Source organism: Drosophila montana, unplaced genomic scaffold (genome assembly GCF_035044405.1).
Source record: "Drosophila montana isolate Dmon_TW-CO22-7 unplaced genomic scaffold, ASM3504440v1 contig_920_1, whole genome shotgun sequence".
Lineage (NCBI taxonomy): Eukaryota > Metazoa > Arthropoda > Insecta > Diptera > Drosophilidae > Drosophila > Drosophila montana.
Genome location: NW_026999206.1, coordinates 1,430,844 through 1,455,877, shown reverse-complemented (window position 1 = coordinate 1,455,877; position 25,034 = coordinate 1,430,844). Strand labels below are relative to the sequence as shown.

At 40.3% G+C, this 25,034-nt stretch overlaps 7 protein-coding genes across 16 annotated transcripts in view; 2 read left to right on the top strand and 5 right to left on the bottom strand.

The window, feature by feature from the left end:
* Nucleotides 1–214: 214 nt before the first annotated feature.
* Atx-1 (Ataxin 1) lies at nucleotides 215–1,273 on the bottom strand. The gene is made up of 3 exons (XM_064699316.1): nucleotides 972–1,273; nucleotides 679–901; nucleotides 215–623 (listed from the first exon to the last, which is right to left on the bottom strand). Exons 1-3 carry the CDS (start codon nucleotides 1,004–1,006, stop codon nucleotides 306–308), a joined length of 576 nt encoding a protein of 191 aa, XP_064555386.1. The 5' UTR covers nucleotides 1,007–1,273; the 3' UTR covers nucleotides 215–305.
* Nucleotides 781–3,305, bottom strand: xit (ALG6/ALG8 family glucosyltransferase xit). 2 transcript variants are annotated; one of them, XM_064699302.1, is made up of 5 exons: nucleotides 3,132–3,305; nucleotides 2,126–3,040; nucleotides 1,958–2,068; nucleotides 1,441–1,892; nucleotides 781–901 (listed from the first exon to the last, which is right to left on the bottom strand). In XM_064699302.1, the coding sequence occupies exons 1-4, from the start codon at nucleotides 3,197–3,199 to the stop codon at nucleotides 1,445–1,447; spliced, it is 1,542 nt and encodes a 513-aa protein (XP_064555372.1). In that variant the 5' UTR covers nucleotides 3,200–3,305; the 3' UTR covers nucleotides 781–901; nucleotides 1,441–1,444. The 2 variants fall into 2 exon arrangements, with proteins under 2 accessions (XP_064555372.1, XP_064555373.1); XM_064699303.1 differs by lacking the exon at nucleotides 781–901 and having other exon boundaries at nucleotides 1,416–1,892.
* Nucleotides 3,306–3,381: 76 nt separating this feature from the next.
* On the top strand, nucleotides 3,382–5,065 carry LOC135440242 (WD repeat-containing protein 18). The gene is made up of 2 exons (XM_064699305.1): nucleotides 3,382–4,218; nucleotides 4,287–5,065. The coding sequence occupies exons 1-2, from the start codon at nucleotides 3,451–3,453 to the stop codon at nucleotides 4,989–4,991; spliced, it is 1,473 nt and encodes a 490-aa protein (XP_064555375.1). The 5' UTR covers nucleotides 3,382–3,450; the 3' UTR covers nucleotides 4,992–5,065.
* Nucleotides 5,004–5,608, bottom strand: LOC135440250 (UPF0184 protein CG14818). The gene is made up of 2 exons (XM_064699318.1): nucleotides 5,419–5,608; nucleotides 5,004–5,353 (listed from the first exon to the last, which is right to left on the bottom strand). The coding sequence occupies exons 1-2, from the start codon at nucleotides 5,495–5,497 to the stop codon at nucleotides 5,115–5,117; spliced, it is 318 nt and encodes a 105-aa protein (XP_064555388.1). The 5' UTR covers nucleotides 5,498–5,608; the 3' UTR covers nucleotides 5,004–5,114.
* A 336-nt stretch (nucleotides 5,609–5,944) lies between these two features.
* On the top strand, nucleotides 5,945–7,818 carry Coq7 (ubiquinone biosynthesis protein COQ7, mitochondrial). Its single transcript, XM_064699315.1, has 3 exons — nucleotides 5,945–6,075; nucleotides 6,942–7,480; nucleotides 7,556–7,818. Exons 2-3 carry the CDS (start codon nucleotides 6,977–6,979, stop codon nucleotides 7,712–7,714), a joined length of 663 nt encoding a protein of 220 aa, XP_064555385.1. The 5' UTR covers nucleotides 5,945–6,075; nucleotides 6,942–6,976; the 3' UTR covers nucleotides 7,715–7,818.
* Nucleotides 6,169–17,879, bottom strand: shf (shifted). Of its 4 annotated transcripts, none has more exons than XM_064699307.1 (8): nucleotides 17,730–17,879; nucleotides 9,847–10,220; nucleotides 9,051–9,308; nucleotides 8,780–8,974; nucleotides 7,878–8,078; nucleotides 6,763–6,858; nucleotides 6,497–6,694; nucleotides 6,169–6,400 (listed from the first exon to the last, which is right to left on the bottom strand). In XM_064699307.1, the coding sequence occupies exons 2-8, from the start codon at nucleotides 10,214–10,216 to the stop codon at nucleotides 6,378–6,380; spliced, it is 1,341 nt and encodes a 446-aa protein (XP_064555377.1). In that variant the 5' UTR covers nucleotides 10,217–10,220; nucleotides 17,730–17,879; the 3' UTR covers nucleotides 6,169–6,377. The 4 variants fall into 4 exon arrangements, with proteins under 4 accessions (XP_064555377.1, XP_064555378.1, XP_064555379.1 ...); XM_064699308.1 differs by having other exon boundaries at nucleotides 7,878–8,066; XM_064699309.1 differs by having other exon boundaries at nucleotides 8,831–8,974.
* Nucleotides 17,880–21,561: 3,682 nt separating this feature from the next.
* C3G (C3G guanyl-nucleotide exchange factor) overlaps nucleotides 21,562–25,034 on the bottom strand; it is a 28,428-nt gene continuing 24,955 nt past the window's right edge. For all 6 annotated transcript variants that reach the window (XM_064699336.1, XM_064699334.1, XM_064699331.1 and 3 more), the window contains 7 exons: nucleotides 24,713–24,824; nucleotides 23,943–24,643; nucleotides 23,651–23,819; nucleotides 23,057–23,575; nucleotides 22,864–22,989; nucleotides 22,648–22,779; nucleotides 21,562–22,574 (listed from right to left, as the gene is read on the bottom strand). In XM_064699336.1, the coding sequence (XP_064555406.1) occupies nucleotides 22,442–22,574; nucleotides 22,648–22,779; nucleotides 22,864–22,989; nucleotides 23,057–23,575; nucleotides 23,651–23,819; nucleotides 23,943–24,643; nucleotides 24,713–24,824 (1,892 nt within the window). In that variant the 3' untranslated portion in view covers nucleotides 21,562–22,441. The remainder of the gene's footprint in view (nucleotides 22,575–22,647; nucleotides 22,780–22,863; nucleotides 22,990–23,056; nucleotides 23,576–23,650; nucleotides 23,820–23,942; nucleotides 24,644–24,712; nucleotides 24,825–25,034) is intronic.

The following is a 25,034-nucleotide window of genomic DNA, read 5'->3' as shown; positions in this document are numbered from 1 at the left end:
TGACTATCGATAACAGCACCGTGCAAGCAAAGTTCGCGGTTATTTGAAAATATTTATAAACACAATTATAAGTGTAATTATAAAAAGTTTACAAAACTATAACTACTGGCAAATTAAATCAGAATATGTGTCCTACATTTATATTTTATTTGTTTATTGAGATTCTTCCTATTTTCCTGGTTAATATGATGAATAATATTAACTGCTTAACTAATTATATTTATAGCTGTGACTTTATTATTTAATACATATGTATATGTCAATAAACAATTAATATATGAATACAGAACTGTTTACACTTCTAGTTATTTCATTTTGCCCATCAAATGTTGAGTATAGGCTGCCACAAGGTTCGCCATCTCTGCGTACACTTGATAGGGATGTCTGGGCAGCGCTGCAGCTTGGCAGTTTGCCTCGAATGCATAAGGTACGTCCAGTGGCGTCGGATGGAGCTCAGGGGCCGGCGGTGGTTGCTCGTGTGCCACCAGCGATAGGCAAATGTCGCCCACCTGCAACTGCTGGCACTTTAATTCGTAAAGCTCGAACGACAATTGCGGATTGCAGGAGGCCCAGCCCTGACCGTAAACAAACAGCGGATGAGCCGATGCCACCTCCATGTGAACCTAAAACATCAACTTTCATTAATGAACTCAACTCAATACCACAAAATGCACCCACCTTCAAATGCTGCGTATCATAGCTAAAGGTTATATTGTTGATATGCGTTGATATTCTGTCAATTTTAACGACCGTCGCCTCCTTCAGGTCAAAGTGCTGACTGCGCAGCGCCGACTGAATGAAGTCCTCGGTGCGTAGATCCTCCACGCGTCGCAATACACCTGTTGACAGCTCGATGCAAGTGCCCCGTCGAAAGCAGGCACTCGACTCAATGTTTGGATTGCTGCAATTGAATTGAATTTACGATTAATTGTGATGCAAATTTCTTTAAATACCGCCCAATTGCTCTTCACATTTTGAATGGATGCTGCCTGATTTCCTGCTGCATGATGCGTAGACGTGACGACCTGTTCGCTGCAGTCGCGATTGAAGACTGTTCAGTTGAGAGCGGAATTCATGTCGCTTTTTGCCACTCAATTCATTCAATTGAATGTGGTGCTTTCCATGGGCTTTCCAGGAATGTCACCCACTCATGACCGTTGCCCACGCCACTGGTTACCTGACCCACCGCACCTACGCGTCCGACAAATAATCTGCTCATAGCAACAGGTAGGCGAAAATGAGCACAGTTTTTCAATTTAACGCCGAGCACCGCCCGTGGTGCTACCTAGGTTTCCGCTTAACAGCCATTGTATTGGCTAGTCCAGCGGCAGTCGACAGTCGGCGCCGATTTGGCTGTTGCGCCAGGCGCCTTCTCACACACACACACGCACATAGACACACTCACAAACAGCAAATACGTTTTAACAAGAATATACATACATATTTATTTGGTTTTGCGTTTTCTTTTGGTTGCAGAGGATTTGATTTGAGTAACGCGCCGCTTGCCAAAGCTCGGCCACTTCAAGTCCATGGCGTAGATATAGTAGCGTACATAGAAATAGAGCACGCCCAAGCCGGAATACACAGAGGTGAGCAGCAGCGGCATGAATGGGAATAGCAAATGCAGGCCCAACAAACGACTGACTATATGCTCATAGATGGGAATGGTTATGAAGCCCAGAAAGTAGATCCATTCGAGTAGGTGAAAGTTTGGTTTGCACTTATAAACGCGCTCAAGCTGGCCGTACATCATAGCCATGTAGGTCATGTACAGGGAGTAGCGCGGCACGAGCAGATCAACCTCGAAGAGCAGGGGAAACAGCGAGTAGTACCCAGCGACGGCCAAGATGTATGCAAATCTGGCATCCCGACGATCCAGCAAAGCAAGCAGGCTGCATGTGTGAGATTTTCAATTATAGAGTTCCGGCAAATTCTAAACTGTGTATTCCACACTCACCACAATGGTATCAGGCACATGAGTATGGCCTTCTCATGGACATGCCAGCCAAACATGAAGGAGGAGCAGGAGCAAAGTACCACAGCACGCATAAACAGCAGCTTGGCTTGTCTGGCAATTAAATGGGATTAGTTAATGAAGTAGTTATTGCGTACAAGGCGTGCTTACTCTCTGCTACGCGTCATGTAGAGCTTAATCAGGATGGGCAGCATAAATAGGAATGTGAGTGCAAAGGTAATGGACGGTGTTATTGTGGGCAACACTGTGTGTTTCACCTCCTGCACCAGGCCGGACGTAGTCGAGGTGGCCTCAAGTCCGGTCGTGCGTTTCAAGGCAATCACAGCCACCTTATCGGCGGCATTATAGAGCGCCCAAATATTGGGCGCCCAGTAGGCGTGGGTAAGTCCGCGCTTAAACGGAAACAGGCGCGACATCAACTGCGGCATTTGTTGCCAGAAGGGGCCAAAGGACAGCACGAATGGTACAAGACCCACAGCAAGCAGCTTAAGCATATTATGTCCAAAATTGCCCTGAGCCAGGCAATAAAATTTCAATAGATAAACGCCAAAGGCGGGCGCCATATAAAGGAATATATGCTTGAAATTCAGCAGGACGGCGAACGCAAAGGCGCTCCAGAGGTAGCGTTGTCTGAGCAGTGCGCTTATGCTCAGCAGCAGTATGCCAAACAGGAATCCATTGTACTGAAAGTGTATGTGATCCACGAATATGAGGCCCACATTCAGGAAGAGTAGCATGCAGCCGGCTATGTGTTTCTGGGTGGATGGCACAATGCCGAGGGCGGCCATGCAGCTGCGTACGCCCAGCATATATATCAGATCCATGACAATCACCGAAATGCGCTGGAAATGCACCGTCTTAACTGAGGCATAATTCAAATTCTGTACGATAAGCATATTGGGATCAACATATTTGGCCGCCTGTGAGAGCAGCCATTCGAAATAGGCAAAGAAGGGTGGATAGTCCAGGGTCCATTCGCTGGTCGCGTCCAAATACCATCGATTCAGCGGCAAACTGTGTGTTATAGCCAGCCAATTGCGATGCACCTCAAAATCAGTGGAATAGCTAAAATTACAGTTTGATTGAATTGTTGGCAATGTCTCCACATGCCGGCCGGTCGGCCGGCCGGTAAATCTATAATTTTGTTGTTACTTACTAAGCGGGCAGCAGCAGCACTTTAATTGCACAGCTTATGCCGACCAATTGCCAAAAGTAGCCCTTCATAATGTGCCTGCTGCTGATGATATCAGCTGGCGAGGCATCTAAAGCTTTTTATTTTCTTATTTTTCAACAGCACACACGTTATCGTTGCTAGAGATGGGACTATTTTAAAATATCGGCTGTCATTTAAACGCCGGCTACAAGTGTGACCCACCCATATCTTGAGTTTATAGTTTGGTGTTTTTTAGTATCAATTGGAGAGACACTTGTAACAATTTGTTTACTCCGTGCATTGGCGGCACGTGTATTTAAAAATGGAAAACGTTACCGAGGCTTTGTTTATCAGCACATTAAACAGTGAGCGTGCATCCTGTTTCGTACAGGATCTGCGCACTGGCACCGACCTGATGCGTTACAAAGGCGGTGGCTCAATGCAGTCTCACAGCCTACAAATGCTCGAGGAGCACTTTGTTATTGCGGCGAACAGCACGAAGCCCTTGCTGCATGTGTGGCCCATTAATAGCCAGGAACCGATGTCGAATGTACGATACGTTGTGCCGGGAAAGGTGAACGCATTGGCACTGACTCCAGACAGTGCCTTCCTTATAGCTGGCATACAGGAGACCATCTACGTTTGGCACCTCAACTCCGGCCGCCTGCTCAATACGCTGTCCAAGCATTACCAGCCCATAACGTGTATACGTTTTACGGACAACGGCGAGCACTTTGCCACTGCCGGCAAGGATGGTGCTGTGCTTGTCTGGAATCTTACACGTGCTGTTGCCCCCCTGGGTGGTGTCGACAGTGAAGAGAATGCACCCTTTTACAATTTCAACGATCACGGGCTGGCGGTCACCGATGTCCATATTGGACTTGGTGGCATACGCGCCTTCATGTACACCGTCTCATTGGATCGCTGCTGCAAGGTGTATGATTTGAGCGATGGCACAATGCTATTGAGCGTCGTGTTTCCAGTTGCCCTGCACAGCGTCATTGTAAACAAGTTGGAGACCAGCGTCTATGTGGGCACCAGTGAGGGTCAGATACTTATTTTCAGTATGGAAAAAGTGCCACGCATGAAGGTACCAAGCGAATCTTTAAAATTGTTAACAATTGGTTTCTTACTAACGGGCTTGTCTATAATTCACAGGAATACCATCTCGAAGAGGAGGAAAGTCAAGCCTTTGTTGGACACACAGCCGGCACACCTATCACATGCTTGGCTCTCGCAGTGAATGGAAATCAGTTGATTTCTGGTGGTGAGGATAAGCAAGTGTGCATCTGGGATGTTGGTAGTCGACAGCTGGTAAAGAGCATATCTCAGCCCGGCGCTATTACAAATCTGCATATCCGCCTCATCGGCAACGCCATGTTTCATCCAGGTCCTAAGGCGCATAAACCTTTTGCCGACAATCTCAAGCGAATGATCAGTCCGGATGATGATGATGAATGCATTGAGCTGCTCATCACAGAAGAGTATTCAAAAGCACCAAAGTTTCCAGAGCCAAACTTTGATAACAGCTATGATGGCACCGATGGAAATGCTGATTTTAAGGTTGTGACCCTTCCAGACGACTACGAAGATGTGGTGAGCGAAACGGAGGCTGATGACGCAGAAAATTCAGCTGATGATGCGGAAGATTCAGATGATGATGATGATGACGAGGAAATGCCCGATGCTGATGCGGCCCGCAATTCCAAGTCTATGCTTGCGGAGCTCGAGAAATTACGTGCGGAAAATGCACAACTCAAACTGGAAACAAAACGCTTGATGGACTTAAAAATAAATAGCATTGCAGGCAATATACCAAGTGCGAAAGCCTCAAAGAAAAACAAAAGAGCTCGCAAACACTAGACTTTAAAGATATTTTGGTTAACAATTATATTATGATGTTTTGTTTAGAAACAATAAATGTGTATAGAAACGAATTGCTATTCATAGCAAAAAGAAAAAAAAAAAACATGCAAACTGTGCATTTTAGTTTACATTTGCGCTGGGTACATCCTTAGTATCCGGCTTTTCTACCATGTCATCATCCCCGTCGTCGCCTTCCGCCTCTGAGGAAACATTGTCTTTATTCTGAGCCAGCTGACGTCGAATTTCGCGATTGGAGTTTAAAAGCTCGCGTAGCTGTGACAAAATGTCGTCGGTGCGTTGCTCCACAGCATCCAAGGCACAGCTTAGAGCGTCTAGACTCTGGTTGACATCCTCCATCTCTGCAAATAGCAAACGGCGCCATTTAGGAAAAACGCACACGTGCACATGAATTATACGATATTACCTTGTAGATCGGCCTCCTGAACATTTGTGTTGCCCGACTCGCCGGAGGACGTCGGATCGTGGTTATTCCTCGGGGACATCGTTGCTGCTAAAACAAGGCGTCAGCTGACATTTGCTTAATTGCGCGAACGGACATGAGCGTAGGCATAACTACAACAAAGGGGTTAATTTTGTTTCCTTACAATTTCATAATTACTAATTATAACAAAAAGTGAAAAAATATTTATATAAATAGTTTTGAAGTTTTTAAGAGGAAAAACTGGACAGATCATTTGTGTGCATTTGTTTATGCCATTCGGGACCCCTTCTTTAACGTTAACTACGCTCATGTTTAGGGATGACTTACATTTCGATACACTTATCGACAATTTCGACAGTTTGAGCTGGTGCTGACTTGCAGCTGCAACACTTGTGCTCACATTTTACAGCACTGGCAGTCAGCCGGCGGCCATAATAATAATAAAAACATTCTGGTGATTGTTGCATAAAATTCATATTGAAAATTTTTACCTGCTACGTAAGTAAGTCATTGCGGCAAAGAAGCACGTGCCTATTGTCAATGAATGGCGGCATTTGCAGTTGCGGGGACACTCACCACACAATTGCCACCGAACGTTGACAGCGAAGAGCACAAATAACCTGTGTGTTGGCTTCTTGTGTACGTGCCGCACAGCCAATTGAATTCGTTAGTTAATTTAATCTAAAGGTTATCTAGGGTAACTAAAAAATCAATTGAGGCCGCTTAACCGCCTTATTTCGTTTTTAGTTTTTGTTTATTTTTTTTTATATAAGAATTTTAAATTACAAAAAAATTTGTATCACAATTAGTATTATTTTATTTTTGTCCATTTCATTTTAAATAGTATAATTGTTGATGGTAGAGCCCAATTGTTGCTTTATTTCCATGTGTATGTTACATGTCACATTTCAGTTACGTGTCCTTTGGGCCCCGATTAGCGCTCAATGCGCACGATTTGGAATGCCTGCACATAGACATAGAGGGGGGAGGGAGGGGAGGCGAAGTTAAGTCAAGTTTGCTAAAGTAGCACATGCATGCGCATCTCGCTAAGACCACTTACGGCGTCGACAGTGGCGACCTTGGTAACCGTCCGGGCACTTACACTCCTTGTTGCCCATGCAGCGGCCATTGCCGCATTTGCAGGTGGAACGCTGTTTGCGTCCAATTTCGCAATGATTGCCGTGCAGTCCGTTCGGACAGCGGCACAAATTGTTGCCAATGCAGCGGCCGCCGTTCTTGCAGGGTATCACGCACTTGGCTGTTATATAAACAAAACATAATCGCGCAGTTAGCATAGGTCAAACCAGTTCAAAGGGCAAAACTCACAATATTCACAGTGCAGACCGTAATATCCCTTTGAGCATTGGCATTTGTCCTTTTGTATGCATTTGCCGCCATTCCGGCACTTCTCCTTGCAAATACCTGCCCCGTAACGCAACAAAATAAAAACAAAAAATAACAGGTACACAAATTCATTATTATATATATTTGCTATATCCTTGCAGCTGCTTGGAACCGGACACTAAAAACACGCAACACCATGTATAGAAAGGCGTGTGCGTCGGGCATGCAACAAATTCGCAGATCAGTGCCCACAGTGCGTTGTCTTGCCACAAGCAGCAGCAGCAGAAGCCAAAATCAGGAGCAGCAACAGCAGCAACCGCCACCATCGCTGCGTCCACGTGCCAATGCCATGACCGATGAGATCATACGCGTGGATCATGCTGGCGAGCTGGGCGCCGATCGTATTTATGCTGGCCAAATGGCCATATTGGGCAACGGTCCCATGGGCAAGACCATTGAGCATATGTGGGAGCAGGAGAAATGCCATCGCAAGCAATTCGAGCAGTTGATACAACAGCATCGCGTCCGACCGACAATAATGACGCCCATTTGGAATGTGGCTGCCTTTGCGCTGGGCGCGGGCACTGCGCTGTTGGGCGAAAAGGCGGCCATGGCATGCACCGTAGCCGTTGAGACGGTCATTGTGGAGCACTACAACGATCAGTTGCGTCAAATTATGGAGTCACCCAATCCGGACAAGGTATGTCGGATGCACCATCAACGATAGCTAGCTAGCTATAGATAATTGACATTCGTTTTTCATTTTCTGTGCCAGGAACTGCTCGAGACAATAACAAAATTTCGTGACGAGGAACAGGAGCATCATGACACGGGCATAGATTGCGGTGCCGAGCAAGCGCCCTTCTACAAGGCCATGACCGAGGTCATCAAGTTTGGCTGCAAAACGGCCATTGCCATATCCAAAAAGATCTAAACTCCATTTGTGGCACTATCAAATTGTTACGTGTGTGCGTGCGTGTGTTCAGTTATAGAAGCATTAAGCAATAAAGATATGTTTTTATACATATATCTATTATACATATATACGTCTGTACATCTGTACATCTGTACATCTGTACACCTGTAACGGTACTTACCGCCCTCACACTGTGTACCCTGATAGCCCTCGGGGCAGGTGCAAACCGACGGCGCCGTGCAATTGCCGCCGTTCAGACACTGCGGAAAACAGAAGGCCGTCTCACAATATTGGCCCGTATAGCCGACGTTGCACTTGCAGATATGATGCTCGTTGCAATACCCATTCTTGCCACATTTTAAACTGCATTCTGGATCGGGAGCTTAAGTTTTTTTAGTTTAGTTCGATTGGTTTGGTTTTGTGTTTGGTTTTTTTTTTCACTTTTTTTTTTAAAGGGTTTTTTTTTTGAAGGTGTTGTGTGTATGTGCGTGTGTGTGTGCAGAAAATTGAGTTGTAAATAAGCTTGGCAACAGTTTTGCGAAATATGAGCTGAAATAATGATCAATATACTTGTGCAGGTACATAAATATGTGCACATCAGAGCGAGCAGCATAGATAGATATGGAGAGAACGAGAGAGCAGTAGAGCCAAGCGCTTAGCTGATGGCTCCCACACACCGCACATCAGATCGCAAACCGTTATACAGCCTGCATGTGATTCTGATGTAAATACACGATTAAGTGAGGCACACCAACCAGCAGAGCGAGAGAGAGCGAGAGAGAGAGAGAGAGAAAGAAATGTGGAGACTGTGCTCAGTTGTTGTAGGCGTAAGCTTGTGTGTAAAAGCGAACAATTGATGTACGGATAGAGTATTGTGGGCATAGACATTAGCGACAGTGATAAAAATGTGCTTACAGCAGAAATCGCTTAAGACGCATGTAAAATGTTTCAATTGAAAAATATTGAGCCAGATATAAATTGTAAATGTTGATTAATTTTGGCCGGCTCTTAAGCGGTTTCTGCTGTAATTTTTTTTGTTGGAATTTGATATAAAGCATTTAATTGACTTTTCATATACACTACCTTGCAAAGTTGTTAGTGAAGTAGGGTTGGAAGCGTCTATATCATACACACCTCTATGTGCGCATTCCTTTTTGAAGTTGAGTCGTATGGGTGTGCCCAATAGCGGTTCCTTGTTGCGAGTCTGTATCTTTAGGCCCACATTGAATGAGGCGGTGCCCGAGCTGTTTCCGGTGCAGGGCAGGAATATGCTAAAATCTAGCTTGTATAGATATTAAATGGGCCACATTGGTGCGCCAGCTACCATAACTGATTGACTCGTGATTGCGCTTACTTTTCTGCTCCTGCGGTATCCGGCCGCTTTTTTTGATCGAGAGCGTTGGCGCCTTCAAAATGCTCTCGTCCATCGTTTGCAGGCGATCAAAATCATAGGAATACTTGCGTCTACCCGATTTCCATGTGAAATTCACATAGTTCACCTCGGACGGTATCACCAGATAGCTATAGAATGTCGTGTCGCGCATTTCGTTAGTCACACGGCCGTTGTGTATGGCATAGATGCGATCCGAGTAGCCCTGCGGAAAGTAGAGCGCTGCGGGGATTGTCAGTGGTGGGGCGTTAACAGGGGCAAGTATATGATTGGGCTGCGAACCGGTTGGCGTATTGATTTTGTGCCTTCATCGAATCGGTTTGGTTCAATCTTGAACCGGTTCGGAGTTGAACCGCTTTGAAAATGAACATCGCAGCTTTTTCAAGCTGTTACGGAAATTGTAAGTCTTGACTGTAAACGGCTTTGGAGCTGAACAGGCAAGCTTTTGAACCGGTTCAAAGCTGAAACATACTTTGTAATTTGCCTGAACCCGTTTGAACTAGAGTCCCCGTCTGTTGTCTGTCTATATATAAACTTCGATAACACTTTGAGGGTTAGTTAGTCCAGTCAGTAACTCTGAATGTCAGCCTCTGAAACCGAGGTATTGAACTGCAAACCGGTTCAAGGTTGAACAGTTTTCAATTTTAAGAAGAACACACTCACCCAGAACGAGTCAGGTACGAGTATTAGCTGCACTGAAGACAAAATCAAACGAACCGGTTCAAAGCAGCCTTTTGCACCGGCTCACAGCGTTACTCACCGCTTAGCATCTTGAGCTGCTGTTCGTTGATCCAGAGCGAGATGCCCTGCTCCTCCATGCGATTGTGGCGATTGTGATTGTTGTTGCCCTGCTGTTTCTTGCGCGGACCACGCCGGTGTCCATGGCCAGGGGCAATGCTGCTGTCGTTGTCCGCAAAGTTATCGATGATATCATCGCCATTGCTGTGGTTCTCCTCCGAGCTGGCCGAGTCGCCTCGTCTATTGTTGTTGTTGTTGTTGTTTTTGTTGTTATTGTTGTTGTTGCGATTGTGATGCTGGCGACACTCGAGCTGGCCGATGCAGAACAAGATCTGCACAATTAGCACCACATAGAACCACTTGACAAAGCAACCAAATCCCTGCTGTGGCATATTTCTAATTACAAACAAAATGATAAGCAAACAGATCAGCAGATCATCAATTTATAGGCAAGCACCAGGCAAGCCCAGCCCAGTTCTGTCTGTGTTTGCCAGAGACCTCCTCCTCCTCCTCCTCCTCCTCCTCGTCCGCAGAAATAAAAACTTCATCATTCAGCATTCAATCAATGTTATTTGATTGTTTGCATTTCCATTTGCTTACTTTTCATGCCTTTTCATTAAGTGCCGCATTGGCAAATATTGTCTTAAGTATTCATCAAATACGCGCGCATTTAAACCTGATATCCGTGTGTGTATTTTTGCAATGTGGACACTTATTCGAATATCGTACGATTGAGCTATCCACAAAGATAGTTTAAATACACATCAGACTTATAGCTATACATATGACAGCTGTGTCTTGTGGTTTCTGCCCCGCCCCTCCCTCCAATTAGAACAGCAAAATCAACAGTTTACTTACAATAATATAAAACATATATATACATTTATATATATATTTATATAAATGTTTATTAATGCATTTAGATATATGCATGCTAGTCGTATTTATTTCTGAATTTTCTGTATTCAGTCAAACTTTTTCGTATACCTAGGCTCACTTTCTTAAAAACTCTTCTTTTCAAACTCCTCGCAGTTTGAACAAATTTGTTCGAAAACTTTATTCCTGATTAACTTTTGAGCCGTTTTAGCAAATATTTGATTCATTTTTAAATCTGGTATTGAACTAGTTCTATTTTTGTTGTAACCCAAATACTTAACTTTAGCCCGACTAAGAATTTAGAACCCCAAAAGCTCAAACACCTTCTCAGCTATGCCTTGGCTCAGAAATTTGTAAAACTATAAATCTATAAATTATATCAAAGATAGACAGAAGATATATATGAGAAAAGATAAAAAATATATAAAGGAGTTCTCGAGCCAGCGCAAGCTACAGATCCGAGCTCCAGAGGGAGTTATAATATATCGAAGATGGCTGCACATGAATTATAATAATAATAATAATAGTAGTAAGATAATACGAAAAATAATAATAGAATTAGTAATAAAAATACTAATAATAATAAGATAAATAGTAATAATAATAATAAAAATACTAATAATAATATTAACAATAATAGTTCCCATAATTTCAATAATAACAATAATAATAATAATAATAATAATAATAATAATAATAATAATAATAATAATAATAATAACTATAACAATAATAATAATAATAAAAATAATAATAATAATAATAATAATAATAATAATAATAATAATAATAATAATAATAATAATAATAATAATAATAATAATAATAATAATAATAATAATAATAATAATAATAATAATAATAATAATAATAATAATAATAATAATAATAATAATAATAATAATAATAATAATAATAATAATAATAATAATAATAATAATAATAATAATAATAATAATAATAATAATAATAAAAATAATAATAATAATAATAATAATAATCAACTAAAGGTATCTTCTACTATCAAGACACTTTCTCGCCATGATCTTATGACACCTCAAGACCTTATATAATATGGAGTCAAAGACGTTTCCTACAGCCTGTTACATACATTTGCAGAAAACTATTATACCCTTTCTTTGCACACATCTTCAATGGGTATATAAAAAACACAATGCGGACGCGATCATTAATGGAAGATACAAGAGTCTGAGAGTCTGTGGGCCTGAGAGCCGGAGACCGAGTGCAGGTACAAAATCGTTAGCACTTGGCGTGCTGTGAAGAGTTACCCAAGACAACAAGGGGCTAGTCATAGCGACAGACGACGCACAAATTGAACATAACAGAGAAGCAAAAGAAATATGCAGGCGAGCAAGTGAACGGACCGGGCCAAGATAGACCGGGCCGAGCCGGGCCAGGCCAGACAGACAGAGAGTCGGACAGCCCAGACGGATGGTCCACTTGGCTGGCCGTTCGTCTGGGCATGAGCACAGCACGTACTCGCATATATGAATGAGCGTAACGAGAGGCGAACGAAGGCGGACGGTTGACGTTCCGAGTCCAGGAAAACAAGTTGAGGTGTCTTAATAAGATCAAACATGGCGATTATGAGGAATTACTTGAAGATAATGACATGTGGCTTTTACACACGGAATGGCATTGCGATCGCAATTGAGGTTATGTTTGCGACGGGACCGCGAAATTTGTGCAAATGCAAATGCAAAAAAAGGCAGTTATCAATTAAATACGATTTGTTTTATATTAATTAAAGGCAAGTTTAATTGATTTTAAATGCGCTTCTGTACAGCAAAATAAATTGTGACTTTGAGGTTAGGTTTTCGGCGAAGTTTCGCATTTTTTTTTTTTTTTATCATCTGCTTAAGCTTCAATTAGGCTTAATTTGCGCTTTAATTGAAAATCTAGAGGTTAATGGGCTGATTATTTAGCTGGAACAGCTAATTGGTTCTTCGTCTGAATTATTAAGAACAAATTAGTCGGAATTTCTAGACGGACTTCAAGTGCTTGTGACGGAAGTGCTGGGATTTAAATTTACGCATATTTTGAAGACAGACTGAATACAAGAAATAAACAACGCAATTGCGGCTTGTTTTGGTCATAAAAATAGCCCGTATTATATGTGTTGACATTTTCATTCGAATTCTATTTGTATTAATGTTCAAATGATAAGCGCTTCACATGAAGCGATTATTAAGTCGTAGGCAACAAGTGCACAAACATAAAACGAGACCTCACAAACCCAAAGCATGGCCGAGTCACATGCTTAGCTCAATCATTTTGTACACTGGGCATAATAACACTTACCATACTACAATTATAACATGGCTATAATTCAATATACATATATTGTAGACATGCACAATATCATAAACATATAGTAAATTTATTCAGTATTCGAAATATGACTGAAATTTCATAATGAATCTGGCTTTAATTGATTAATTGCTGATGCGCAGCCAACTTAACAAGCTGTTGCACATTTCTACTAACAGCTTATTAAGTTGGCTGCGCCTCAATTTGCATGGCTTTTTTGTTGTAAGTGTTGAAAAATGCATAAGAATGCAATCGAAAATGGTCGCTCGCTTTTTTTTTAAATGATTTCAATGCATGGAAAATATTCTCATTTTCTAGCACAAAATAGAAAACTTATTGAGTACAATAATTCCATGATGAGATTAAACAAAAAATCCATATTCAAGTGTTTTATAATTTAAAAAAAATTCAAGTTTGAATATATGGATTTTTAGGTTTAAATTCTGAAAGTTCTCATTTATGACTAAACTATAAACTCCAGTTAAATATTTGTTGTTCCTAAATGTAATTGAATTACTTTTATCTATAAACTTTGGCTAGCATTTCAAACTTTTATCGAAATTTTAAGCCAAATGTTGCTAAGTTTTATATCTATCTATATCTATAATAACAGGCCTCATTCTACATTCTATTCAAGTTCTATTCTATAAGGTGTGCAACATTCGTTAACAACTTTTGTTAGCCAGTGTAGCTTATACTAATTGTAATAAGCCTGATGAAATGTGAAACGAACTTCACACATTTCTAATCTATTTGAAAATGCCATAAGATCAGATCACAACAGATCATATAATATATATGCATGTACATACATACATACATACAATATGCGCGAGCAGCTCTCACGTGTTGGAGAATCGACGGTTAACAGAATGAAGACATGAACATGAACCGAATATGCCTAGACAAATACAGATCTATACATAATTGCATTGACAGCGACAACGGGCTGAAACGGACCGATTAACATTTTAGCGTGAAACCGAAGACAGCGGCAACAACAACAACAACAACAACAACAACTGCAGCAGCAGCAGCAGCAGCAACAATTTGTTAGCTCTTTACGATTATTGCCTTTCTCACACCTTATTACCAAGAAAATAAAGAAGCAGCAACAACAACAGCAACAACAACAACGACAAATAGGCGACAATGAAATGTGAAAATAAAAAAAATAAAGACAGTGAGAACTAGAAGCTGACCAGGCTGAGAGCATGGATACCAAGACGAGTTCGGCCTGGCTACGCTCCAGAGTAAGAGCGGACAGAGCTCTGGAAATTGCAGTATACCAATACATACATATGTATATATGTACATGTACATGTATATACATATATGTATTTGTGTGCATGTCTCTTGAAAAGAAGGGCGACTAGCCCGGGCACTCGAAGTCGAGCAGTTTGTTAAGAGGCGATCATAAACAATCTTACACAATATAAATGACAACAACAAACAGCAGAAGAAGACAGACACAAGCACACACACACACACACACACACACAGAGAGAGACACACACACAGAGACGGGCACACTCGGCTTGCCAAAAGGAGTCGACAGACGTTAACTGAATGCGAAGCAACTGAACAATGCCAAAAGGCTGGCCGGGCTATAACGCGCCTCGAGGCACAGGCAATCGGGCCCAATTCGCTGGCTACCGATTAAAACGATGCTAACAACAGCAAGAAGAAGAAGATTGACCAACACTTGCAGCAGTGTTTGCTTAATGAACACACAGCAACAGCAACAGCAACAGCAACTTGACATGAACACCAAAAACACCTTCAGCAAATAGTCGCGAACGGGCAGCAAACGTTGCAGTTCGGGCATATGCGACTATAGTATGCTCTATAAAGTGCACCATATGCATACACCATACATGCATTTTAGGCATGTCTAGAAGTAGAAGATAACGTTGATAATAGATAAACAAAACGATTTACGCAACGTGTCACATTGATTTTCAGCTATAATACAATATATATATATATATAGTCTACATTTTGTGCATACAGTGCTTCAAAATTGTATTGGAATTATCCATCAATGAGAAAAGGCATTTTCTAATGCGTCAAACAAAGAATTTAAGAGCGCAGTGGAAATACCTTTAATTGGCAAAAAAAATACTCTATAAAAACTTATTTTTACCAACTTTAAAATCAGACCTTCAGAATAATGAATAATAACAATTTTATCTAAATTCCAGATATTTGATATTTTGCTTTATACATTTTCCTTTTTGTTTTCTGCTTACAAGAAAGGCCACATATTTATTATATATGATTATATATGATTTGCTCTCTTATTTAAATATCTATAATAAGTATGACTTATGCTTTAATTTAATTCAATTTAATTTGGCAAAAAGGGACCTATTGGAATTACCTTTAAGCGAAAAATATTCTAACTTGCAGGAGACTATATCTTCTGGAAAAGAAATAAGCCTTTTTAGAAAAATCACTGAACAGATTCTAGGTTCAAAGCAAGGCTGCAAGCTGGTTCGAAATGGGAAATTCCAATTAATATACGTACTACGAACCGAACCTTTAGCCAATCAAAAATTGTTTTAAAGTTAAAAACTTTTGCGGCGACAGCCTCAAAGCATAAATAACTTGGGTCCCAGCCATTGGATTTATCTAATCGCCAATTTCGGGACCAAAAGTAGCCTGCGATTTCTATTAGAAAATATCAAGGGCTTGCAATATTTTCATAAGAACGGGCAATTTTTAACTAAAAGTTTAAATGTTTCATTAAAATGCTGTAAATATATGACAAACCAAGATTTGAACCAGCATCTGGGTTCAAGGATGTGTAAAATCGGGTTGTAGATCAAATGTACATTTTGAATTACTTTGTCCATGTGCCCAACTGTTGCCCAAAGAAGATAGAGCCCAAGACTCACACACACACACACACACATAAGCACACACACACACACAGAAAGCAACAACAACGACTGTCTCCAAGTGGGCTCAAGTACCGCTGCCAGCGTCGCTGTCAGCGTCGGCGTCGCAGCCTGCGCCCAGTGCACACTGTCAAGTAGCCAGCGCGAGACAAGCAGGCTGGCCAAGACAAAACGACAGACGCTGCGGGACGGTGCGGGACGTGCTTGTACGAACTGGCTGCTGAGGGTGCGAAAGGGTAGGGGCAAAGGGGCGGGGGGCGACATGTTGTTCAATCGGACAGACGAGCAGACGCGCAGCAGCAGAAGCTACTTCACAGAAACTGATTTTGCGCCTGTGTGTGCAGACACCGCTGCTGTATGTGTGCGTGTGTGTGTGTGTGTTGTATACGATCCCGATCGAGAGTTTTGCACACCATTCCATTTGTTTGTCGTCGTTGCTGGCACACGGAAAGCATTCAAGTGGCCCGGCCGGCCGGCCGGCTGCCTGGCTGGCCTACCAACAAGCCAAGGTGTCAGCGATGCCAGCAGTGGCAGCGGCTGCGGCTGCGGCAGCGGCAGTGGCAGTGGCACCGGTTCCATGCGTCGCCAGTGGTAGCCACTGGGGGCAGGCAGCAACAGTTCGAAGGCGTCTGTTTGTGCCTACATTGGACAATGACTTTCACGCTTTTCAAGCGCGCCAAAAAGCAAACAACAACAACAACAGCAGCAAGTAAATGCATATAAATACATGTACATACATATGCATGTATGTATATATACATACATATATGTATGTATATACAACAAGTACAGGCGGCCAACTGGCGGCTATCCATAAGACACAAACACACACACTCACATAAAAAGGCCAACACCATCGAAAGGCTAAGTCGAATTTAATACACTGCGCCGCACATAAAGTCAAAGCCAAAACCGCAAACAAACTTTAAATATTTATAAGCAAAGCTTTCATTGAAAATTGTTAACGCATCAAAAGCTCACAATTGGAGTTGAATTTTCGTCATCAATTTGTTGCACTAGTTGCACCAGTTTTGTTCAGTGTATTTGCATGTACTTATGCTGTGAGGATCACTTAGTTCAAGCTCAGCTGATTATTGAAGCTGCGCTTGAAAGCTTTAATGCTCTCTCCTACTCTCACACACGCACGCCTCAATTACCGCTCAGGGTCACAAGCGAAAAATAAAAATAAAAAAAAACAAAAGTAAAGAAAAAGGGTTCGAATCGAGGCATTACGCAATTTATCGACAAATCGGTTGTTAGCCGGCTTCGCCTTTGTCGCACTTTCAGTTTTGTTGTTGTTTATTGCATTCAATTTGCAGGGAAGCTGCAACATGCACATCACCATCAGCATCATAATCATAATCATCGTCATAATCGTAATCATCATGAACGTTCGTTAAAATCGTTGGGCAGGCAATCAAGTAAATGATGGGGACAAGCGCAACATTAATTGAACGATCGTGTTGGGCAATGATTGAAATCGATTGATATTTAACCGTTGCGAGCGGGCAACAGTGTTGCAAATTGTTTGCTGTTCTTGTTGTTGTTCGTCTTGTTGAATATACAGCCATTTTTGGCGCTATAAAATATTTTTTTGGCGCTCACAATTCACAAAAATTTTCTTTCTATTTAGATAATTATTTGTAATGCGTATTTTTGGCGAATTTTAGTTTTACTTTAGCTTCGCTAAGCTTACACAGCTTTCCAGCATTTAAATCAAAAACAGACAAATTTTATGAATTTCACACGCACACACGAACATACAAATAATATTTAATAATTTCTATTTATTTACATTGGCTTAAACCATTAATGTAACAGCAACAAAAAAAATTTTAGTTTTGCAAATTCGTTTGCAGAGGACTACGAGTAGTACCGTTCGAAACCGTTGACGAGTATTAACTTTTTGTTGATGTATTGCTGATCAGTGTGGCCGGTGCCAGCGAATGGCCAAAAACGACAAAATACTAAATGCAATAAAGCAGTTGTATGCGCCTGTATATACTAAAACTCTGTTAGTTAGCAGAACATTTTGAGTTTTACTTGAACTAAATTTAACTTTAATGTTAAAGTAACGGCTTTTATTTTAACATGAATCGGATTATGACATGGCCACAGTTCAAATCGGCAAATATTTGAAAAAAATATAATTTTCTTACCTTAACCTAACTGGTAGGCAACACAAGTTGGTTAATTTTTTGATATAATATGGTATATATGGTATTATTTACTTACTTACTTGTAAAATTTCAAAATTCTCTTTCTAGATTTTCAAACCTCGTCGATTAATGCAAACTGATTTTAATGAAGAATGTGTTTTTGATGTAGACTGGACCGCTTGATTCTGATTTTTTTTTTTTTTTTTAAATATTTTTTAGTAACATTGGACCACATTATCAATAGCCTGCCATAGGAACTATCGGCCAAGAATTAGGTACTTGAAAGTCTTCTTGAAAGTCTGTAACTTAACCGTTTAACTCATAACTTCATATTAAAGGTATCTTAAACAAGGTGCTTGACTGATTGTCTATTTTTATACCCTTGCAGAGGGTATTATAATTTTGTCGTGAAATGTGTAACGCATAGAAGGAGACATCTCCGACCCCATAAAGTATATATATTCTTGATCAGTATCAACAACCGAGTTGATATAGCCATGTCCGTCTGTCTGTTTCTATGCGAACTAGTCTCTCAGTTTTAAAGCTATCTTTATGAAACTTTGCAGAATTCCCTCTTTCTGTTGCACGCAGTTCATATGTCAAAACCAGCTGGATCGGACCACTATATCATATAGCTGCCATAGGAACGATCGGTCGAAAAGTAGGTTCTTGAATAAAAAACATTTTTGTTTATAAAGTTATCTTGACTAAACTTGGTATTAATTAGTTTTACTACGCTCCCCAAATATATGCAAAATCCTATTAAGATCGGACAACTATATCATATAGCTGCCATAGGAACGATCGGTCAAAAATTAAGTTTTTATATGGAAAATTTTTAAGTTTTTCAAGATATCTTGACCAAACTCGGTACTTATTAGTTTTACTACGCTCCCCATATATATGCAAAATCCTATTAAGATTGGACAACTATATCATATAGCTGCCAAAGGAACGATCGGTCGAAAATTAAGTTGTTGTATGGAAACCTGTTTTGTTTTTCAAGATATCTTAACCATACTCGGCATTAACTATTTTTGCTTCTTAGATACGGGCAAAGCACTATGAGCATTTTGAAAAGGTTGGGTCTGCAAGGGTATTAAATCTTCTTCTTCTTTCTCGTTTTTTTTAATTTTTGAAGTGATTTTTTTATATGATTTGCAAGAAATTTGACCAATTTGAAGGCCGCTTTTAGTGAGGCTTTTCCTAACCGTTTCCGATCATTGAATCGGTTAAGATTTCCGCAAAATTAAAAAATTAGAATACTTTCAAATAATCAAAATACGAATAATTTCTCTAATTTCCCATAGATAACATATTTGGGGAGCTTCAATAAACCATATTACTATTATATTTCATTTTGGCAACAAATTGTTAATTTTTTGTCGTTGATTAAGGATTTTAAACAAATTTCTTTTTAAAGGAAAAATACATTTATTTTGTAGCTATTTTTTTTTTCTTACAAATAAATGTATAACATTTAGTTACAAATACATTTACAATTAAAAATTGCTCTACTTGAGGGGAAACGAAAGTACACATACGTGACAATATATATATATATATATATATATATATATATATATGTATATATGAACTAATCAGTTAAGTTAAACATACGATACATGTAAATATAGACAATTGAAAAAAAAAATAAACAAAAACAAAAAAAAAATGGAGATTTAGTTAAGTTTAGCTTATTCATCAAGTTTTATGCAGTGTTTTTTTTAAAAAATTTTTATACGTATATAATATATATTTATTTTTTTTGTTTAATTTCGTTTTAATATCTTTAAAGTTGGTAGCTTTCATTTTGTTGGGTTTACAATAGATTACAATTACATTTACAATACATACATAATAAAAATGTGAATTATTAAAAACTGGTAACTGATGCTATGAAATATACATCAAAAATCGTTATAATAGGCACATATAAAGCAATGACTAAATCAGAGATATATAATATATTTAGAATGCACAATGCTGGCCATACACATACATACATATGAACGCATTTAAATAGCATTACATGCCGTACAGACATCGGTACACATACATACATATACATACATAAACATATATATATGTATATATATGCACATAGCTAGGTAGTTAGTTTGGTAGCTTTTAATTTTAATTCAATTTTGTTTAGGTTCGCTTTTTGTTTTGTTTTTGTCGTGTACATATGTAGCTGTAGTATATAGTAGTATATGGTGGATCGTTTTAATGCGCGCGTGTGTGTGTGTGTGTGTGTGTGTGTGTATATATAGGTGTGTAGGTGTGTGTATATTGTGCATGCAACTTGGCTAGTTTCGTTTATAACAATTTCTATAGGCAGTACATACAAATACGCGTATATGTAGCTTTTGTTAAGATACATGAAATATTACTACATATATACTAAAGACAGTCTTGTTTCTATGTGCGTCTGTGTGAGTGAGTCAGTGAGTTAGTGTGTGTGTGTGTGTGTGTAACGCTTTGTATAAGTTCATGTACACATACATATGTATATGGTACATATAAAGCGCTGTATTTAGCACATACACAGATTAAATATACATAAAAGAATCCAAAATTTGTATACTTGCAAGTTGTAGGTATACATATACATACGTATATAAACATATACACATTTATATACATATACATTAACATATATATGTATAGGTAAAAATAGTGTGCTCTAGTTGTTGTTGTTGTTGTTATTGTTGTTGTTTTTTGTGTATGATCAGTGTTGCCAATTTAACGCACTTCTAGCTGAATTTCGCTATCCGCTATATCAGCTATATTTAGCTATTTTGAATATTGTTTTTGCCAGCTGGTAACACTGTGTGCATGAGACTTGAACGTGAAAGCGTGTGTCTGTGTGTGTGTGTGTGTGTGTGTGTGTGTGTGTGTGTTTAAAACGCAGTTCATACATCTGATTGTGTGTGTGTGTAAGTGTATATATGTATGCATATAGTATATCATATCATATCATATATATATGTATATATAAATCATCGCTTAGCTTAACTAATGTACACTTTGTAAAGAGTTTAATAATTTGCAATTGTTCTTTTTTTTTTTTCATTTTCATATTTTCGCTTTTGGAAAGTTAATCATTTTAACGGAATTTGATCGCTGTGTATCTAAATATTTAGTTGGCTATACGCATAAAAAGCAATTTCAATTTCATTTTTTTGTTGTTTTTCTTGTAACTTTTCAAGTTGTTTCGATTTCTAATTGAGTGTGCGTGTGTGTGTGTGTGTGTAGGTGAATGCCAAATGAATTTAGAATTTAGTTTATCTTTTAGCCAGTTGTGCATACAGCTGAGGCTGTAATTAGTTTTTAATTCAAGACACGTAAAGGCGAGTCCTTTAAACACATGCGCAGGTGGAGGTAAATTAGCGGTTTCTGTAGGGAGTTCTTTAGGGTTTATACAATTCATAGTCATAAATAGTTAGTCAAAACTACTTGAGAGCCAATTAGCCAGCCGTATGCACAATATTATTACTTATAGATTTCATCAGCTCATGAATTTGTTCGTGTTTTTTTTTTTTCTTTCGATTTGGTGTCTCTAGGTGATTGTATACGTTGGGTTCGACGAATTAGCGCTTATTAAAAACACATAAAACTCGTAATTTGTATTAAATTTTTTTTTTTTTTTTGTTTTTTGTTTTTTGGCTCTACATACACGTAAATATTGTTAACATAGTTTCTAAAAAACAAAACGAGCACGTTTCGAAAATTCGTTGTTAATACACAGTTAGAATATTTGAAGAAATTAACATAGGTAATTAGGAATTTTATGTGCGCTGCCAGATATCGTAACGGTAACTATGTTAGCCGTTAGGTAGGTTGTTACGAATACACATGTATATATGTATACATATATATGGATATATATATAATTCTTACAATATCCATGCATGCTTAATATTTGCATTTACATTTTGTTGTTGTTTTATTTTCAAACTACACATATCGTATTTAACTCCGTATTTTTTTTTTTTTAGTAATATATATTGTATTTTTTTCCCGTTTTTTTTTAGGTACATTTTATGTGCATGCACATATGCAACTGCATCTATTGCTATATATAGATATATACATATATAAGTCGTATATATATATATATATATAGCTTATATACGTATATAGACAGAGTAGTGTGAATGATCGATTGTACTCAGACCCAGTTCGATAAGTTGACGACGGCGTGTGTTATGTCTAAGGGAGTTATGCACATCCACGGCGCGCGCGCACACACACACTCGCACACACAGCAGGTGTGTGTGTGTGTGTGTGTGTGTATGTAAACATTGCACTTTTAAATGTAGTTGGTGTTGTTGCTGCATTAAGACTAATAGTTGACTGGGCGTCGACCGCGTGGCTTAATGCGCTCCGATATCTGCCACATCTCCTCCTCGCCCATGAAATCCTTAAAGTTGTCAAAGAAGCCAATGATGCGCTCATTGCGTCGAAAGGGAAAGGCGCTAGAATACAAATATAGCCATATTATATATATGATATATATATATCTATAAATAAAATGACTGTGAAATTCACCATTTCTTGAAACGCTTCATATTGACAATGATGTTGTATTGCTGCCAGCGTTTTGAGAAGTTAATAACACCCTTGGACACATAGTCCTGGTTGCCCACATGCACAAAGGTCAGATCCTGTAGTACCAGACCGCTGCAGGGTATACAATAGATTCAATTGAATGATACATATATATATATATATATATAGATGGATTGGCATAATTCGATGGCTTACATGTAGGGAATGCAGGGCGGATTGGTTTCGGCAAGCGCCTGGCGATAGGCCCGAAAACTGGAACTCGAATCGATGAGCGCACAAAAGGAGCGCACCTCCTCCGCAATGCCCTTCTGCCATTCTAATCTGTAAAACGGAAATTTTGCAAGTTAATATAGTTATAATCAATTAGAATTATCCATAGGGTAAATACCTGCGTATGGGGCCCGAATCGAGAGCTGAGAGCAGCGCCAGATACGAATTGTAATTGTTCATTTTGCGTAAATGCTTCATGATTTTAATAAATTTATTCACATGCTTCTCACGCTCTTTGGCGTCCTGTAGACGCAAGATTTTGGAGCGCGCCCAATAGGACATTTTGTTAAAGTGCTCGGTGAATTTATTGAGATTGGGTGATTTTTCCTCGCACTGATCTTTGGCAAATAATAATACTTCGGGTATCTCGATTTTCTGAAAAAGCTCCGCATCCAGCAACGTCATCTGCTCGGCTATTTCCAATGACTTCAAGTCGAGCAGACTGGGCTGATTTGTATTGCTGCCGCTGCCCAATTGATCTGGGATATAGGCGTAGCTCCTTTGATCCTTATATAGCGTTACCTTCTCCACAAACTTGTTGCGCAGCAGCTTGGCCAAATACAGCTGGCCGGAGCAGACCAGCTGATAAACAAACTCAACCAGCAAACTAAGCAGCTGGCTTGTCAGATCTGTTGAGCTGTCAAACAGATGAGTTCTCGTTTTGAAATGCAATCATATTTTGGGCTTCAAAGTTATTATAGTCAAAACTTACGTCAGATCATTGACGACCCGCACCAGCAGCGAGAAGGTCTCCTTGGCGGCCTTCTGCTTCTGATCGTGCACCTGGCAGAAGAAGTATGTGTAACGATGGGTCAGCTTCTCGATCACATCGATCGGCTGAATGAAGGTGCGAAAGGTTGTAATGAAGGCCTCGCTGAATGCTGCATGGGCGAAATGAACAACAAATGGATTTTGGTTTAGATGACGTTTACGGATTGAAAGGACGCTGCTTGAATGTGTATTGTGGTTGCGATTGCGACTGCGATTGCGACGATGATGCCTACCATTATCGGCGACCTTCTGGACGCGACTGGCGTGCACGATCAGCGCATCAATGTAGCCGCCCTTCACTTCTGGGCCATCCTCCTCCTTCTTTTTGAGTATTAGGTATGGCGTTATGTCGATCTCTTCCAGCATATTTGGCAATTGATTATCGACCTCTCCCTCGTCGTCGTCCTCCTCCTCTTCCTCCTCCCCATCGATATCCTGCTCCTCATCCTCTACAAGTTCTAGCTCGCCTGGCTGCAAGGGCTGATCCACGGCCACACCTTGCTCCACATCGCTGGTGTCCAGCATTTTGGGCGTACTTATGGGCGTGGCTGGCTGCTCGCCTGCCCCAGCCTTCGCCGACTCGCTGGGCAGCTGATGTGAGTGACAATAGTAGGTGTGGCCGCCGGCAGCGTTGACATTTTCATTGCTGTCCATTACGGCCGCAGCAGCAGCTGCTGCGGTTGCCTCATCCGAGTGTGTTGGCGGATCGTTGAGCTCCTCACAGACGGTCGTCATGCGGCAGCCCCTTAGAGAACCATCGCTAAGCATTGGCTTCGGACTAGCCGGTGGGGTTGTAATGATCGCTGCTGGAATTGCTGTCGACGTCGTCGTGGTCGTCGTGGTCGTTGAGGGTTTGCGCTGCTTGTAATTCTTGGGCGGCAGCGCTGGCGGCATCTCCTGCTCCGGCGACAGATCCTTGCTAACGGACATTATGCTGCAGGCAAAGATGAAAATAAACAACAATTAGTTCAACTTCTCTGCAACTGCAATCTCGAGCACTTACTTCATGGTCTGGCTATGCGACATGTTGCGGCTGATGTTGTACGCGTGCATTGTATGCCGATGCTGCTCCACAGAGTGCGAATTCGCCGAGCAGATCTCCATGTAGGCCAGAACTGTTTGTATGGAAGTGGGTGTGCGTTGGTGCAGGGCGGGGCGAGAGAACAAAAAAAAAAAAAGAACAATTTTAATGCACCTGTCACAACAATTCAAACAAAACAAGCACAGCGCGAACAGCGTGCAAGCTGACAACAGTTCCAATCAGTGACTGGGGGGGATCTGCGCTCCATTTGGCGCCATGTATTGAATGTATTGAAATGCTGCTA

Bases quoted from the DNA above. Each gene is read 5' to 3' on its own strand.
- Atx-1 (XM_064699316.1), bottom strand. From the start codon at position 1,006: ATGCAGCAGGAAATCAGGCAGCATCCATTCAAAAT. The intron at 902-971 runs GTGAAGAGCAAT...ATTCAATTGCAG, and splicing joins AGGCAGCATCCATTCAAAAT to CAATCCAAACATTGAGTCGA. The intron at 624-678 runs GTGGGTGCATTT...TTGATGTTTTAG, and splicing joins ATGATACGCAGCATTTGAAG to GTTCACATGGAGGTGGCATC.
- xit (XM_064699302.1), bottom strand. From the start codon at position 3,199: ATGAAGGGCTACTTTTGGCAATTGGTCGGCATAAGCTGTGCAATTAAA. The intron at 3,041-3,131 runs GTAAGTAACAAC...CTGTAATTTTAG, and splicing joins GTGCTGCTGCTGCCCGCTTA to CTATTCCACTGATTTTGAGG. The intron at 2,069-2,125 runs GTAAGCACGCCT...TTTAATTGCCAG, and splicing joins TACATGACGCGTAGCAGAGA to ACAAGCCAAGCTGCTGTTTA.
- LOC135440242 (XM_064699305.1), top strand. From the start codon at position 3,451: ATGGAAAACGTTACCGAGGCTTTGTTTATCAGCACATTAAACAGTGAG. The intron at 4,219-4,286 runs GTACCAAGCGAA...TATAATTCACAG, and splicing joins AAAAAGTGCCACGCATGAAG to GAATACCATCTCGAAGAGGA.
- LOC135440250 (XM_064699318.1), bottom strand. From the start codon at position 5,497: ATGTCCCCGAGGAATAACCACGATCCGACGTCCTCCGGCGAGTCGGGC. The intron at 5,354-5,418 runs GTAATATCGTAT...TGCTATTTGCAG, and splicing joins TCAGGAGGCCGATCTACAAG to AGATGGAGGATGTCAACCAG.
- Coq7 (XM_064699315.1), top strand. From the start codon at position 6,977: ATGTATAGAAAGGCGTGTGCGTCGGGCATGCAACAAATTCGCAGATCA. The intron at 7,481-7,555 runs GTATGTCGGATG...TTTCTGTGCCAG, and splicing joins AGTCACCCAATCCGGACAAG to GAACTGCTCGAGACAATAAC.
- shf (XM_064699307.1), bottom strand. From the start codon at position 10,216: ATGCCACAGCAGGGATTTGGTTGCTTTGTCAAGTGGTTCTATGTGGTG. The intron at 6,859-7,877 runs GTAAGTACCGTT...GTTACGGGGCAG, and splicing joins GGGTACACAGTGTGAGGGCG to GTATTTGCAAGGAGAAGTGC. The intron at 6,401-6,496 runs GTAAGTGGTCTT...GTCTATGTGCAG, and splicing joins AGGTCGCCACTGTCGACGCC to GCATTCCAAATCGTGCGCAT.